The sequence below is a fragment of the Dromiciops gliroides genome, chromosome 4, assembly GCF_019393635.1.
Source record: "Dromiciops gliroides isolate mDroGli1 chromosome 4, mDroGli1.pri, whole genome shotgun sequence".
NCBI classification, from domain to species: Eukaryota; Metazoa; Chordata; class Mammalia; order Microbiotheria; family Microbiotheriidae; genus Dromiciops; species Dromiciops gliroides.
The window spans coordinates 489,731,716-489,749,789 of record NC_057864.1 but is presented as its reverse complement, the minus strand read 5'-3'; the positions used below and the strand labels follow the sequence as shown (position 1 = coordinate 489,749,789).

Here is an 18,074-nt window from a genome sequence, read left to right as displayed (position 1 = left end):
GTGCCAAGAAAAAGGAAGGAAAGGAATCAGGACGGAGCTTAGGAGCTGTTTGCCCCCTACGTCTCTCCCCTGACCAGTAATTGTGGTCTACCTCATTCTGCTGCACTCACTTGTGCCTGAGGATCTGCAAAACGTCGCATCATTCCCTGAAATCTCATTGGTCCTCAGGTATTTGGTGACTGAATGCCCACCTTCAGCTGTCGAGCATCTGCTTGCTCTGGCTCCATTTGCTCCTATGGCCTTGGTGCCCAGAACAGTGGCCGGAAAGCAGTAGGTGCTTAATAAATGCTTCCTGATTTTAATTGAACAGAACACCAAAGGAGGTCACCAAGCAGTGTTCAAGCAAAACACAAGCAGAGCAGAAAGACAGCCCCGCCCTACCCTCCAGGAGCTGACATTTTAATGGAGGAAGAGAGCTCATGGAGACATGTGAAGAGTGCTTGGGAGTGGGAGGAGCCTGGTGCCAAGGGCATGGCATGGCGTGGATGGGCCTGAGAGTCAGGAAGAGTCCTGAAGAGCAGCAGGCCGTGGTGGAGGAGCAGTCTCCTCTGAGTGCTCTGCATCATCATCGTTTCTCCCTCACATACAAATTGAGTCAGGTAGAAAAGGTCAGAGCTAGGGATGAAACGAGGTTAGATTTTTGACACCAGAATTTGCAGGGGTTTTGCTCCATGAATAGGGTAGATGCACACTTAGAGTGGTGGATGAGGAGGAGCTGAGCCCCCACAAAACAAACCCTAAAACGCTGAAGAGAATTGTCAGACCTCAGTCAATCAATACACATTTCTTAAGTGTTTATTAGGCGTCAGGCACTGTGCTAAGGGCTGGGATACAATGGGGGGGACCAGGCCCTGCCCTCAAAGAGCTTCTATCCTGTGGGGGAAGCTAGCAGGCAAATGACTAGGGAAGATAATGCCAGAGGGGACTTTGAGGGGACTTTGAGCTGAATCTCAAAGAAAGCCTGGGAGATTGGGAGGCAGAGGTGAGGAGGAAGAGCAGTCGGGACATGTGGGTGGGAGCCCGGGGGGAGGCATAGATGGAGCTGTGTGGAACACCTGACAAGTGGGCTGGGTGATGCTCTCGGAGACCCACCCGTGACTATCTTGGGCTTTGGGCCCAGTCGCCTGAATCCCGCTCTGATATTCTTTGCTCTTCCACACGGTCTCTCTTGCTAATGGACGGACTATGCTACATTTGGAAATGTAAAAGGAATTATGGGCACAATTTGCCTTTGATACGTTAGTTTAAAGTTCCAGAGATGGCAATAAAATATATGCACAGTGAGAAGTTTCGGCAATGACTGTTTTCCCTAAATATGTCTTCCAAACCAATAAAGAAGGATATACTATCCTTTAAACAGCGCGTCCTGACAGAGTTATTAGGCCGACAATGGACTCTTGTGGAGGGCGCTGTGCAGGCTCTGGTTTAAAATCAAATGCTGCCGTTCATGTTTCCTTTTTGACAAACATTTTAGTTTTATGGCCCATTCTTGTTAATGCTTTGCTCATAACATGTGTAATTGCCAAATAAATTTCCTTTTATTGAACAGTTATTTATTATAAACATAGGACATTATTTTATTTCCGTGGCAATAAAGAAAGAGGCTATTGTAGATCAGGAGGAAGCCATAGATGGGGCCTTTTATGAAGCTCCATGAAGCCTTTGTCCAAGTCTCCCCCTGGTGGCTGTGTTAGAGAAAGGTTGGCGCCATTTTGGCATGGGGTGGAGGGGGCTTATTTTCAAAACCCAGCTTTCCCATTTGTGTGACCTTGAACGAGTCACTTAACCTCCTTGCACCTTGGTTCTTTTCTCTGTCCCATGAGAGGCTTGGGTTGAATCTGTGATCCCATGATAGGCTTGAATAATGTACCCAGACTAAGATATTTGATTTGTTCAAGGGTCTCAAATTTCATCAACATGGGTGGTCCCACCCACACAGGTAGCTGCTCTTCTCCAGCTTTAGTGGGTCCATTTCTCAAGAGCCGCAGTGGCCAAACCCTTCTTCACTCTGGAGCCTGCCTGCCTGCTGATGGACCTTTTCAAGCATAGCTAGCCTCGTCCCCAGATGAGGTGTAGGACCCAGCATGAAGCTGTGCAGGACTGTTTTCTATGGAGTGTTAAGAAAGCTTTCTAGGGCAGCTAGATGGTGCAGTGGATAGAGGACTGACCCTGGATTCAGGAGTATCTGAGTTCAAATCTGGCCTCAGATACTTAACACTTACTAGCTGTGTGACCCTGGGCAAGTCACTTAACCCCAATTGCCTTACTAAAAAAAAAAAAAAAAAGAAGGAAAGCTTTCTAGCCATCAGGATTGGGCAAGAATAGAGAAGCTGCCTCCCCACCTGGTGACTGCACTGTCAGTAGAAGTATTTGAATAGAGACGGGGGGACCACTGTTCTGGAAGGGATTCAGAAGTCCAATGGTGGTTTGGAAGCAGTGACTTGGAAGGTCTTTCATACATACTATCAAGAATCCAGGTCCCAGATAGGATCAACAGAGCACATAGTAGGTCAAAGAATTGGTACTGCTGAGTAGAATAGTTATATTTTCAAAGGGGCAGTCATGGCTTTTAGTCAAGAAAATGAAATAATATTAAGACCTAATTCAACTTTTTTGTCTCTCAACAAAAAGTGGTGTTTTTAAAAAACTTTTTTCAATAAATAATAATAGCTGGTTTTTACATAACTCTTCATTTACACATAGTATCATAGTGGGTCCTCAGACTGCATCTGTCCAGGAGGCAGGTATTACCATCATCGTTCCTATTTTATAGACAAAGAAACTCCCATGACTTGCTCAGGGCCCCACAAGTCTGGGAAGTTCCCCAGGGCAGAATGTGAGCTTGGGTCTTCCTAGTTGCAAGTCCTGGACTCTGTTCACTCTGCCAGATAACTATGCACCTCAGTGTTCTGATGGTGCTGAAGTACTGCTGATTTGGAAAATCCTGCCAATCTTTTCCATCTCCTCCCCTTTGTTGGTCATCCAGTGGGGACCCTCCTCACTTTCTCCTGATTTCTTGGGTGCTTTTATTTTTAACAAAACAGAAAAGGGCTAATTCCAGGTTACCTGGTTTTTCTACATTAGTTTTATGTCCCCTCCTCTCCCTCCTCTCCCAGCTTTCCTCTAGGATTGAAGCATTTCAGTTAGCACTCTTCCGAAGAGGATGGGATTTGGGGTTCATACTCTATGTTTATTGCCCTTCCTCGCTGCTTATGGTAGATAGTTTTGTTTATTTCCTCTACTCCTCAGCTTTTTATTCCTTCTCCAGAAAACACTTTCCAGAAGTTTACACAAGAAATCAAATCAAAATAGAAGATTAAGGTCTGTGATTTATGATGAAGGAAATGACCAGATCCCATTCAAAAGAATAGGCTCTCTAAGAGCCTACAGTCTGATTATAGCCAAACCATGATGAAACCGTGGCGTGTTAACTCATTCATGGGACTTTTTGTCTGGTTGCTAATTTGCTTTTAATTGACATTTAAAGAAGTACTCCTGATGCCACATCTTGGCCTCGAATGGACCCGGGGTTCTTGAAGACTAATCTCTGGGGGTTCCTCTTAATCTGAAAGTGCTTTGAGGACAAAAGGCCTGGCAACTACTTCATCCAAGAACCAGCTAAGTTTGGAAGTGGCCATGGATTTGGGGGGTCACAGTAGCTGATGAGATCAACTATTCTCCTATTGGTTGACTTTCTGTCTCTGGCTGCTTACAGTCTCCCTCGCTAAATTGCCATCCATAATGTTCCCTCTCACCATAAGGGTTCTCCGAGACTCTTTCCTGGCCTTCCTTCAGTTGCTACCCACCTTCTCCAGGAAGTCTTTGCCTCCTGCCCCAGTAGAGCAAGCTATTTACTGAAACCTCCTTGGACAGTGGATTCCTACTTCCCTGATGCGTTTAGCGCATCACTGTGTGTGACGTAGTAACCTGGGGTTGTTTCTTATTCCCTGCCGCATTGTGAGTCCCATGAGGGTAGAGAGGATGCTTTATGTGGGCTTTGTCTTATGGAAAGCGCACTGGCTTTGGAGTCAGAGGATCTCAGTTAAAATCCTGCCTCTGGTACTCACTTGCTGGGTGACCTAAGGCAAGACACCTAACCTTTCTGGGCCTCAGTTTCCTCATCTGTAAAATGGAGTTGGACTGGGGGCAGCTAGGAGGTACAGTGGATAGAGCACTGGCCCTGGATTCAGGAGGACCTGAGTTCAAATCCGGTCTCAGACAGTTGACACTTACTAGTTATGTGACCCTGGGCAAGTCACTTAACCCCAATTGCCTCACAAAAACAAAAACAACAACAACAAAAAGATGGAGTTGGACTGAGTCCCTTGCAAGATTAAATCTATTACTCTTAGTATGTAGTATAGTGTTCTACACATTTAATAAGCGTTTCTTTTATACCTACTGGCATCTAAAGATAGAAAGAGAAAAATGAAATGGCCCTTTATCAAGGAGCTTATATGCTGTAGGGAGAAGACAGCATATCTAAAGATAAAGGAATAGTTACAAAATTTCCAGGTAAGTCACTTTGTGTGTGTGTGTGTGTGTGTGTGTGTGTGTGTGAATGAGGGTTAAGTGACTTGCGCAGGGTCACACAGCTAGTTAAGTGTCAAGTGTCTGAGGCTGGATTTGAACTCAGGTCCTCCTGAATCCAAGGCCAGTGCTTTATCCACTGTGCCACCTAGCTGCCCCCCAGGTAAGTCACTTTGACTTGGAGAGCCACATGGGAGATACCACTTGTGCTGAGCCTAATGTCATGTACAATGCAGGAAGGGGAGTTATCTGCCTGAGCCTGGAGGCAGGTTAAAAAGGCCCTGGGATGGAAATGGAAGTTTTTGTTGGCTTCTAGGTCTAATAAGGAATAACTAAAACTTCTTGAATAGGAGACTCAGATATTCACAGCCCTCCACTAATTGAGGAAGGTCACTTGGGGAGCATGTGGATAAAGGAGTAGACAGAGAAGATCCTGCCAGCAGGGAGACACATTAGGAAGCATCAATTGGGGTGCTTGCCCACAGAAAACAATTGCTATTTGTTGCTTGAACTTTTAAGAAAGATGGCAGCCTATCCCAGGAAGTCACCAGTTCCCAAATACTGCATTTGAGAAGGGCGTCTGTGAATCGTGTGGACATCATAAGGTGTGGTGGTTCTGAATCTTGGCTGAGTTCCGGGCTTAGCTCACAAACCCCTGTGAGAGCTGAAGCACCCTGTGCTTAATGAGAAACCACAGATAACAATGATAGTGTAAACAAAAGAGATGAGCAATAAGCTAGAAAAAACAGAGGGGTTTTCACCCCTTCTGGAGTCCTGGAGCAGACTCTGAGAGCTGAGCCCTTAACTAGAAGCTGAGAGAGAATAGAATTTGAGAGGTAAGAGGCCACTGCTCTGCTAGAGAGTCCCTGCAGCTCCCGGGGCGCTTCCTCGGTGACTTCATACCTTTGGGCTCTTCGTTCCCTCTGTATCTTCTCCAGTGTTGACCTTGAGGATTAGCACTATTTTGTAGGGCTCATAAATAGAATAGGAAGAAAAGGAATAAAAAGAATGGAGATTTCCCTGCTATAACTCAGCAGAAATTGAAAGAAAGAAGGTAAGAAACAGAGGTCTGCAGAAGGAGGGGGATTACAGAAGGAGATGTCTAGGGTTAAAGACTGGAAAAGAATGGGGGTCGAGGGGAAGAGAAGCTGGTGGGGATCGTTCTCAGTGGTGTCCACCAGATGGTGCTGTAACCCTAAAATAGCTTGGCATTGTGATGAAATAATGGGATTTAGCAGATACTCAAAGACCCACCTGGAGATTAATCTAGACTGATTGAATCAAGTGAGAGTGATTGACTGCTGATTAGCCTACTTCAAGTTAACTGGATTGTAATCACACCTGGCTAGCCCTTAAGAAGGTATTCTCAGGAGCTAGACTGTGAACTCAACTTGAGAACACCTTCAAAGCCAATGGATTTGGATGATGCCAACCAATCAGCTTGAAGCAGTGTGTAAGAACCGCCTCTGTTCCAGACCTATAAAAAGCTTCCACAGTCAGCTTGCTGGGGAGTTCCTGATTGAAGCAGTATTGTGGCGGAGGACTTGAGGAAGAACCCAACCAGGCTGGAACTCTAGGCTAGATAGGCCTTTTCTTAACTTTCTGAACTCCATGTGAATACCTGTATGCTTTAATAAATGTTTAATGCCCAAAGACTGCTGCTAAAGCTTCTAATTTAAGGTGATCACACAACATAGATTTTAAACATCACAGCATGTAGTTTGGAGACTTAGCCACTCACCATTCTTGTGTACAAGGTGGGATGGGTAACTTTGGAGTGGACCTGTGTTTTGCCTTTGATTAACCCATTCAGTGATGACATTGTAATTTTGAGATTCAGATATTCCAGTTTGTCCCATTTCATTCTAAGCATGTCCCTCGTGAATTCTAGCAATTTCCATCAACAGGCATTGATTCAATCCTACTTGGCAACCATAATATGGAATACATTGAGCTATCAACCGTAAGTCAATCAATGAACAGGCATTTATTGGACACCTACTACAGGAGAGGTAGCACCCCAGAGCCAGGAAGACCTGAAGTCTCTCTTCTGAAATATTGACTCTGTGACACTTGGAAAGCCACTTAACTTCTCAGAAACCTAAAAAATTCTGTAAAAGTTGCAGAGAAGCAAAAGTTGCTGACATGCATTGGTAGAAAGAGTTCCTTTCTTGGAGTTCTCCATGTCAGTAAATTTATACTTCCAATCCTTGTCTCTATTTTTCAGGCACTGTGCTAGGAATACAACAATTTACACCTTCAAGTAACTTACATTCTATTTGGGAAAGCCATAGCCTTTCTCATGTCTGTGTCTATATTCTAAAAATGAGTCATTGTCCTCCTAGCCTATGATATGACTCACCAGTCAAGTGCCTCTTCCCAGTCTAGTGGAAAGAATACAAGATGTGAACGCAGAAGAACAAGGTTTGAATCTCAACTTTTCATCTAGCTGTGTCTGGAGCCCTAGCTCAGGGTCTTCTATAAAATGGTGGCACATTCTAGATCATCCTTCAGATGAATGATCTGAATCCTAGGAGCTCAAAATCTCGGTTCCCATCCAAGATCATGGAATATAGGCGCCTTCCAAAGGGCAAGAGTGACAAACATTTTTGTTTCATTAAGGAACTTTAGTCTTCCTCACGCTACTCTATATTCATCAAAGGAGATGCCCATCAGATGGAGGATGACCAGAATGAATGAAATGGAGTATTATTATGCCCAAACCAAAATGGCCCTTGGCATATGCAAAGACCCCTGTGATGATAGAAGTGAGGTGACCCAGCACCAATTCCAGAGAGGAGTATCCATGCTTAAGGGATGGGATGCAGGGAGGAGTTGGATGAGGAGTTTTGATCCAAAACAGACTGGGGAGGACATCCATGTTTGTGGGATGCAGGGGGGAGTTGGATAAGGACATTGAGAAGTAATAGACTGAGAGTGGATAATTTGATAGAGAAGAGTGTCCTGGAATATGACTGAGGCAGAAGAAAGAAGTTATCAACAGTACTGAGTGAGTGAAAATTATAAAGAAGCAAATTTAGGCAAAGAAGTGAAATCCCAATAACTCAAGCTGTCCAGAAGGAAAATGGGCTGCCTCTAGTCACTGGGGTGTTCCCTGCCTGAAGATCTTCAAGAAGAGTCGTGTAAGTCCTTCTTGGGAATGTTTCAGGAGGCATTCTTACTCTTTTCTGTTGGAATGGATGGTCTGTGAGATTAATCTGTGATCCCAGGATTTCTGTCCATCCACTGATAGGATCATGGAACTGAGCAGGATCTTAAAGATCCTGTGATCAGAGGATGATAGTCTGAAAGGACTTCATCAGTCATCTAATCTGACCCTCTGTCCTTCTGTGGGTGAAGAGCATCAGGTGCAGAGAAGGGCAATGACTTGTCTAAGGTAACAGCTAATAAGTAACTGATTTGAATCTAAGTCCCGACTCCCACCTACCATGCTGCCTCTCCCCTAGGGTCATTGGGCAGCCCCCATTAAAGCAAGGCAGGGGGATATGGGCTTTATCCACCCTCAGTATCAGCTCAGCCTCCTCTTTGCCTTGCTGGAAGGCGGCTTTCTTTTGTGAAGTCCTTTGCTGCTAAGCTGTGCCAACATTGCCCCCTCCAGTAGCTTGGAGGTGCCAAGGAAACTGGTGTCTCACTCCACCTTAAGCACTTCAGCTCTAGAAAGAGCTGGGCCTCTAAATCAATGGGAGGCATGGCAAAGCTGGCTCTCTCTTGATTAACTCCTCTGCAGGGCATGTTTCTTAATCAGAACCTTATCAACTGGGAATCTTAAGAGGAGATTGTCTAGGCAAAGGCTGATACAGAGGCTTCTTTCTGAATGAACACAAGTAATAACTGGAGCAAGCCAACACAGCCTCCAAGAATTACCTCATGGCAGCCATTTTGCACTACTCTTCTGGACTCGGACATCCAGCCACCTCCTTTTTGTATGATAGGGTCATCTTAGGGGGTGACTTCTCGATCAAAGGGTATGCCTTTACTCTCTAGTCTTATTATTTTAAGAGTTATTGGGGGGGGGCAGCTAGGTGGTGCAGTGGATAGAGCACCAGCCCTTGAGTCAGGAAGACCTGAGTTCAGATCCGGCCTCAGAAACTTGACACTTACTATCTGTGTGACCCTGGGCAAGTCACTTAACCCCAATTGCCTCACCCAAATCTTCCCCACCCCCACCCCCCAAAAAAGACTTATTGAAGGGAATCAGTGTGGGGAGGCTAATGGCAGCTCTGCTCATCTCATTTTAGGTGAAAAAGACAATCAGACTCCTTCAGTGTAAGTGACCTTTGTGACCACTATGAACCTTTCCCAAGGCTTTGCTTTCAATGAGCATCGAAGTCTTTATTCTTTTTTTTTTTTTACAACCATATTGAAATTTAATTATTTTACACAGGTTAACAAAATGTATCACAAGAAAAACTAAACGTTGGATTTAACAAAAGCAATACTTCTGAAAGTGGTACAGTGTTTGATTTTTTTCCAAGAAATAATATTACAAAATGATCAGCTCTGGGGCAATTAGGGTTAGGGTTAAGGTTAGGGTTAGTCTTTAATGAAATGTCTGGCAGGTAGACATGGCTCTCCAAAACAGGGATCTACACCTAGTTGGAATCTGATTCTTTGGGGGCTTATTACTTAGTGTCGTCCACAATCCTGACTGTATCTTTGCTCATCTCCCAAATATATATATATATATATATATATATATATATATATATATATATATATATATATATATATATTTATACATATACATATACACATACACAGAGAGAGGAGGGGGGAAGAAGAAGAAGGAGGGAGAGGGAGAGGGAGGAGGGAGGGAGGGACAGAGGGGAGAGAGAGAGGGAGAGGCAAATGGGGTTAAGTGACTTGCCCAGGGTCACACAGCTAGTAAGTGTTAAGTGTCTGAGATCAAATTTGAAGTCAGGCCCTCCTGACCCCAGGGCCAGTGCTCTATCCACTGCTCAACCTAGCTGCCCCCTCCAGTATCTTATCGATAGCATCATCTTGTACTTTTGGACAAGACAATTTGACAAGAGGCAGCAGTTTGATGTTCAGATATATTTTTATGAATTTCACCTCACTGGAGAGATTTTAGAGACACAGCTGCCCCCACTCAGACTCTTCCATCCTGTTCTGTCAGCTGCCTTGGAATTAGTGAAATGTATTCATTCATTCATTCATTCATTCATTCATTCATTCATTCATTCATTCATTCAAGTAGCCTTTAGGAAATACTTAACACTATTTACACAATGATAGGTGATGAGCATAAAGTCAGTAAGTCAAGTCAACAATCTTATTAAGCACCTGTTATATTCCAGGCACTATATTTAACCCTAGGAATACAAAGAAAGGCAAAAACCAGTTCCTGCCCTCAATCTACTTATATTCTATTGGTTAGAAACAGAGATAAGTAAATACAAAGTCAAATGAAGGTGGAATTCCACTTAAGGAAGGTGGCACTTAAGTTGAGGCTTAAGCGAAGCCAGGGGTATAGAGGGAGACTTTCTTTTCCCACCTCATTTCTGATGCTAGAATTTGGGCAGGAAGCTCAGTGGAGGTTTAGCTGATGGTGGCAGAAGCAGCTCTAGTTGTCTGGTACTTAGTAGCTGTGTCACCTTAGACAGGTCAATAGCCCTCTCTGCACCTTATGCTCTTCGTCTACAGTGAAAGTATTTTCCCTTTCTGACTCTTTGTCCTTTTGAGTGGAGGAAGCAAATCTTTTCCTTTTGAATGGAGTGTCTTCTTTAGCAATTAGTGATTTGTCTGAGGAGTCTAAAAGCAGGTAGTCCAGGGAACTGTCCATTTTCTTCTTTGTTTTGCTTTGCTTTGAGTTTATTGCAAAGGGAGAGTGCTTGAACACAGGCCTGGTAGATCTCAATGTGCACAATTCTAAAGTCTAGCTGCCCCTCCAAGCATCATTTGAACAAGAGCCAGGCTGGCTCCATGAGAGGCCTCTCATTCATTGCACCATGCTGCCTGTTGGCATAGGATTGTGTTTTCCTTAACATTCACAACTTGGGGGGTATGTTTGAAGGTAAAACTCAAACTTCATAATTACACATTTAAATTATTTTTCCATTTCATTCACAAAAAAGTAATTGGGTAGATTTTATTTCTCTAGAATATTTATCATATAATGTTCATTTGAGTTATGAACTCGGAATTAGACAAAGGATTTAGTAATTAATTTTCCTTGATTAATCAGATATTTCAGATGATCATTGTACTCCAACATAACAGAGTCTAGTTTCTGGCAGAGCTGTCCTTTGTCTCTGGAACATTTGTAGGGGATTTTTATTTTATTTATCTTATTTTATTCATTCATTTATCTATTTGTGTATTTATTCATCCATCCATCCATCCATCCATTCATTCATTCATCTATTCATTCATTCATTCATTTATTGCAGGGCAGTGAGAGTTAAGTGACTTGCCCAGGGTCACACAGCTAGTATCAAGTGTCTGAATTCAGATTTGAACTCAGTCCTCCTGAATCCAGGACCACTTTATCCACTGTGCCACCTAGCTGCACCCCCCCCGCCCCGTTTTATTTCTTAAGAAGGATTCCTGGGAGCATCCCCATATACCAAGGAAATGTGGTCCCAATGGGAGATTTTCATGCTCCCATTCAGCAAGGCTAGTTCTCTAGCATGTAGTAGGTGTCTAATAAATGTGTGTTGAATGAAATATTGGATGAACAGAGGGAAAGGAGGAGAGATTGTGATGGAAGTGGATGTGGCATAACCTCCAGGAGCGAAACTAGCGATAAAAACAGCGACTTTTTATTTCTCTTTTATAAATACTCACACGCCCTCGGCCTTGGCCAGACTGTGCTCTGGCACATCCCTGAACATGGTCTCTTTACCTTTGCTCCTGTTCCCTGCTCTGTGATGTCTTCTTTGTCCTTCTTGCCACCAGCCTACCAATCTCTTGGTTGCTGCCATCCACCCTACCTTTCCTTCAAGGCCCCATTCTGAAGCCACCTTCTCTAAGGAGGGAGTCATCCCTAATCTTGCCAGCTGGGGCTGACCTCCTCCTCTTCAGATCTCATCCCTCTTATATGTACTCCCTGAAGTTCCATTTTGTGTCCAAGTCATTGGTGTCCATGTCTTCTGGCCCCCCCTGAAATGTGAGCTTCATGGGAGTGGGGACCACATCTTATTTCCTGATTACATGTAGGATGCACTTTATGAAGGATAAATGAAGGAGTGAATGAATGGATGGATGGATGGATGGATGGATGGATGGATGGATGGATGGATAGATGGATAGATGGACAGATGGACAAACGATCAAGTGGATGAGTGAATGAACTGTAGATAGTGCCCATCTTGGGTACCTGTGGACATAGAAAATTACAAAGAGACAGCCTTTATCTGCTGGCATCCTAAAATTCGAGGCAAGAATTTCTGGGACGAAAACTTAAGGTTGAATTAAGATGGATACATTCATTCAGCAAGTGACTGGCAGCTGCCCAGAGATGACTCTTGTTCAGGGCTTTCAAGACCTATCAATGCATGACTAGGTGATGTGATAGTGAGGAAACAGTTTGAGAGGGGGGCAGGATGACAGTGTTTTCCCTTCTGGACTTGAGTGAAGCCATTTTAGAAGGAGCCCCCATTTCAGGTACACACGCACCATTCCATCTAACCATATGTTTCCCTTTCCCTTTCCCTTTTCCTTTCCTTTCCCTTTTCCTTTTCCTTTCCTTAGGAAAGCCAAAGAAAGGGTAAGCCGTGTCTCTTCTCCCTTGCCCAGAGGCTAGTGACAGGGTGGCAGTTTAGAAAGGTGGGGGCCCTTTGAAAATATGACAACCATTGGCCCTTAGGGCTGGTGACTTCCCATTTGTGAACCCAACTTGACCTCCCCTCCCCCCAATTCTGTGGGAAATGGGTGGTATTGAGATGCCCACGTGCCTTTTATACATATTGATGCTACTTTCTGCCTTGGCTTGTAACAGTATAAGAAACAAAGTGTTTTGTATTGTACATTTTATTTGTTTTCTTGCCACAAAATGGGTAAATGACTGGGCTTCCTACCTTTGTGGGAATAATTGCATCATTTATTCTTGTTTTGTTTTTGTTTTTTGGGATTCTTTTGCGGGGCAATGGGGGTTAAGTGACTTGCCCGGGGTCACACAGCTAGTAAGTGTCAAGTGTCTGAGGCTGGCTTTGAACTCAGGTACTCCTGAATCTACGGCCAGTGCTTTAACCACTGCGCCACCTAGCTGCCCCCCATGCATAATTTATTCTTACTATCACTGAATAGATTCCAGGGCACAGTTTGAAGTAGGGAAAGTAGTGTCTGTGTAAGTGTGCCCAGCCAGAGCAGGACCTGTGATGGTATAAGAAGGCTATCTGTGGATGACAGTGAGAAGACAGCTGTCACTTTTGCAGTGGAGATCTGCACCATTTGGGACATGAGCCTATGTTTACTTTCATTCATGGGAAGATGTCTGGGTCCAAGAGCTTCCAATTTCTTTACCTTAAGTCTAGTACAAGAAAGTATTTGTAGCAGACTTTTATTGGTCTCCTCTGATCAATTAGTATTTCTGTGGGGAAGAAAAATGGTATATGATTTTCAACCAGTAAAAATTAATGGTTTTGTTTTGTTTTGTCTTTTTGGTGGGGCAATGAAGGTTAAGTGACTTGCCCAGGGTCACACAGTAAGTGTGAAGTGTCTGGGGCTGGATTTGAACTCAAGTGGTCCTGAATCCAAGGGTGGTGCTTTATCCACTGTGACACCTAGCTGCCTCAACCAGTAAAAATTAAAACATGAAAAGACCATGTAATTTTCATGGTATATTTTTTTAAACATCTACCAACCAAGTTAATCTATGTTAGATCTAGGGAGAGATAGATTCATGTTATTCTAAAGCACTTTAAGGATTCTCAGATTCATCCATGACAATACTCCCTTTCCTGGTACAAATAGTGAACACTCCACTACATGGTGATGAGTTCTCATGAGTCACCGCTTATTACCCTCTTTCCATGATCTCATTGGTGTGGATACTTGCTATGTGATTGTACTCTCCTGGGTGGGGTGGAGGGGTGGGGGAAGGTCTTGTCCATGGTCTTCCCTAAGTCATCCAATGAGTTCCAGGACAGAGTTGGAAGGACCTCAGAAGCCATTTATTGCATTACCCTCATTTCACAGAGGAGGGAATCAACTCCCAAAGGGGTTAAGTGACTCATTAAGGTCAAACATGGAATCATATACCTAGAACTTGATGGAAGAAGCCCAGTAGCCACCTAGTCTAGTGCCCGGCCCCCATTTTGTAGATGAGGAAACTGAGGTCCAGAGAAGTCATTGGGTCCTTGGTCGAGAGCTGAAAGGGAATACAGACCATCTAGTCTGGTCCTTTCATTTTAGAGAGGAGAACGCCAAGTTCCAGAGAGATGAAAGAACTAAAGCTCATGGGAAAAGCCATCCATTCTAACATGCAACAGTCTCCTTTGGATTCTCTTTGCCCCTGTTCCTTTTTTAAAATTTTATTTTGTGCTCAAATTTTTCTTCCTGCATATTCCCTTCCTCTTTCCCCCCCATTTCCATTGGAGCAGCAGGACATCCATTTGCATGTAGGACAAAGCAAAATTAGATTCACTTTTTAATTCCACATTCACATCACTCTCCTTGGTCTCCCTGTCTCTGAGAGGACATACTCTCTGTAAAGTGTCAAGGGGACTTTACTTTCCACTACTCATGGCTACCTTTTCTGTGAGCTTTAAAAATCCAAGTTGAAGCACTCATCAACCCAAGTGGTTGTTCTGTCTAGCCTTTGATTGAAATTAAACTCAAGTATGCTTGATCACCAAAAATCTGTGCATTCTTTTTCCCAGAAATATGCTAATAGGGCTGGTATCCAGTGTTCATGCAGTTTAATCTTTTCATTTTGGGTCCAAATTCAGACCTTGCAGAAGACACACATTTTACAGTTGTTAGAACCTGACCTTAGATTTGCTCTTTGCAATCCTATAATGATTTTTAAAATATTCTAATATATGTCTCCAACGATCTGCGATCAATACGCCAATGGTTCTGGGATGACAAAGTGCTGCGATATTCCTCTGTAATTTAAAGATGATTAGCTGATGGAGGTTATGATCAATACCCTACAGAAAGATAAATTAATTGATATCATCCTTTCAGGATGATAAGGGGCCTCTCGGAGGCGGGTTGTGACTAATGAAGCTGCTTCCTCGTCTATACGGGTCATTTTTTACATGTTGTATTCTCACTAAATCATAGTTATGCCATCATTCATTTACATGGAAACATAAGCTGCAGACAAACCAGTTCCTTATTAAAATGATCTTCATTTGAAAAGAAATTGTCTGCAAACACTAGTGAACAATATCTTCTAAGTTATAATATATTGGGGGGGCTCTTCATTTGCATAAGCCTTTAAAAAAACTATCTGAATAAGACAGGGATTGAATACTATTAAACTTAATTACAGCAGGTCCCCAAAGACTGCGTCATATCCATTCAAGCCCAAATTGTCGTTATTCTCTTTCAGTGACACCTCTTGGTGTCGGAAGAACTGTCTGATTGCTGGCTTCCTTTCCAATTAAATTCAGCATACTTTTCCAGAGAAATTATGGCCAGAACATGGTAGATACATATTGATTAAGATAAAGCTCCCCATACTGAAGCAGTGATAGATTTGAAAAAGAAAAGTTCTTGGGAAGGATTTTGCTTCCATTTTCTGCCTTGGGTTGCACTCCTGTAGGATTGCTCATATGATAAGAATAATTATTCTATACCTTCAGGAGGTCCTTTGTGCTTGCTTATTAATTAAGTTAATCTGCCATTTGCCCCCTTGATACATTTTTATTCTTTTTTTTTTTTTCCAATTCTACAGTTGCTCAGAAGATTGTTGCCACCAGGAAGAAGCAGCAACTTTCCATAGGACCCTGCAAGTCATTACCAAACTCCCCCAGCCACTCCTCTGTGTGCTCCGCCCAGGTCTCTGCCGTGCATATCAGTCAGGTGAGGATTGGAATCCTGGGGGCTTGCAAGGAAAAGCCTTCACTAATGGAGGCTGCAGGGTTTTTCCACACATTGTTTGTGACTACTTACAAGTGGGCTTCCCCCTCTGCTTGATCGCAGTGGTAAATAACAGCATGTTTGTAATTGATTTGACATCGCTTTTAGAAGCTGCGGTGGCCGAGTGCTTGATTTTTTTTGTTATTTTATTGGGAATATCCCTTTCCTGCTCTCCTTCCCCCTGCCGCTCGTGTTGTGTTTCCTGCTGACCCGAGTCGAGCTGCTGGTCAGGAGCCAAGTTGTGTGAATGCTCTCTGTGTCGTTTTCAATTAGCTGACCTTGGTCCCGGTTCTTGGCGGCTCAGCCATTGAACGGTTGGTCGTTGGCCGACCTCCCCGGTTGATCTGAGTTTTGCGCTTGTGTGATAGAATGCTGTTTCGTTACAATTACCTTCTCTTCTCCCTTCCTTCTGGAAGAAGTAATCCCCTTCCATGATGAGTGTGAAATCTGCAGAATTATTGGCATAAGATCACCAAAGCTGAGGATGTAAGGGGATGCTTGTGGAGGAAAATGAACGTCTGGCTTCCTTTTGTTGGGCTCCGAGGCTGTGAAAGGGCTTAGATCTCCTCAGTAGGGACAGCCCCTCTGCTCGTGTTTACAAGAGCCCTGCCTCATTCATGACATGCCATCTCGGAACTGATCCTCCCACGATGCTCGAGCGCAAAGACCTTCCCCAGCCCGGGTCACCGCCTCTGAATCTCCTTCTGCCTGACCGATGTCCTTGCTAACTAATGAAAGACACCTAGAACAGACCACAGCACCCCAGGGGCAGCCCAGCCAGGGCAGAACCAATCCCTGCCCACACAGGCCTATTTTCAAAGCCTTTCTTGAGTCCATGTTCCCCAGGTCTCTCCTCCAAGATCCCAGACTCATCTGCCTGCCTGGAGGAGGCACCAGAGCAGGATGTAAATGGGGGATGAGGGAGGAGATGGGACTGACTTTTTAAAAAACCACCACCTTCTCAGGGCAGCTAGCAAATGTTCTCCTGCTACGAACACAGAATAGCTCCATTTCTGTATTGTTTGAAGGTTTGCAACATGCTCTACCTACGTTATCACATTAGAACCCCACAAGCCTGTGAGGAAGGTGCTAATACTAAACTATTTTATAGATGGGGAAACGGAGGCTTAGAGAGGTGTTAAGCAATTCGCCTGGAGTCGCGTCTTTTGTAACTGTCTGAGGCAGATTCTGAACCCAGGTCTGATGCCATGATGCATGAACACCGGAGGGAAAAGGTCACTACAGTGTCCCCCTCTGGCTCAGGAAACCCAGCAGCCATCGGCCTCACCGGGGCCTTGTTGAGCACCTGCTATATGCCAAGCACCCTACTAGGTTCTGGGGAGATAGAGAGCCCCTGCCCTCCAGAGGTTTACCTTCTTTTGGGAGGAAATTATATGCACTTTAAATACCCAGATACAAGATATAGGCCAAGTCAAAAGGAGACACTAGAAGGAGATTTGCTGCTTTGATGCCTGTTTGTGTCAGCCCCAAGCTGTTAGATACAGTTTTGTCAGCAGTCGCTCTCATAGAGTTCAGACAAGACTTGCTCATCAGACCTTGGGGGCCACCTGCTCCAGCCCCTCCTGTCGTAGGGGAGGGGGCAGAGGCCCACACAAGTGAGGGACAAAGGAGGGATTCTCCCTGTGGCCACTGATTCCCAGCCCAGCACCCCTTGCACCAGTCCAGGCCTTGTCACTCCAACCTTGGAGGTGAGGGGGAGAGACTTGAAAGATCCTTTTGTGACAAGCTAGAGATGGAAGAAGCCGGCCTTGAATGCAGTGGCAATGGGGGGAGGGGCGGTCAGCCCAGGCGTGGCTAGGACTCGTTCTGGTGTGAACACTGGCCAGAATCTCGCTCCCGTGTCAGCCCCCCTGTCATCTCTGCCAAAGGCCTCCCTGGCAAAACCTCAGCCAGCCCATAGAGTAGATGTTCTCGGGAGGCAGGACCGTGTCTCACAGCGGTCACTGTCTCAGCAGCACCTAGCCCGTCCTAGATGCTTAACAAATGCTTGTTGAATGACTGAATGAATGCCCGCGTGAAGCCCCGAGCGTGCTTGGACAGAGCGCCTCACTGACGGATGCGCCTGGTTTTAATCATTGCAGACGAGCAATGGAGGAGGGAGCTTGAGTGACTATTCGTCCTCCGTCCCGTCCACTCCAAGCACCAGCCAGAAAGAGCTACGCATTGATGTCCCTCCTTCTGCCAACACTCCGACTCCCGTCCGCAAGCAGTCCAAGCGGCGATCCAACCTGTTCACAGTGAGTGTCCCCCAGAGTGAGGGCAGGTGCTTTGGAAGGCCTTGCAGCTGAGTTCTGGGGGTCATTTGGTGCTCCCCCCGTGGTTAAGTCAGTCCAAAGGAAAGTAACGCTCATGGAGTCAGGGAGCTCCCAGAAAGCCCCTCTCTCTGCTCATAAGAAAAAGAAAAGAAAAGAAAAAAAGAGAAATCAAAGCCGGTGAAATGACTTTACATA

General features: G+C 44.6%; 1 protein-coding gene across 8 annotated transcripts in view; it reads left to right on the top strand.

The window, feature by feature from the left end:
• Nucleotides 1-18,074, top strand: part of AGAP1 (ArfGAP with GTPase domain, ankyrin repeat and PH domain 1) — a 666,750-nt gene that overhangs the window by 359,783 nt on the left and 288,893 nt on the right. For all 8 annotated transcript variants that reach the window (XM_044001114.1, XM_044001113.1, XM_044001112.1 and 5 more), the window contains 2 exons: nt 15,419-15,546; nt 17,706-17,861. In XM_044001114.1, coding sequence (XP_043857049.1) covers nt 15,419-15,546; nt 17,706-17,861 — 284 coding nt within the window. The remainder of the gene's footprint in view (nt 1-15,418; nt 15,547-17,705; nt 17,862-18,074) is intronic.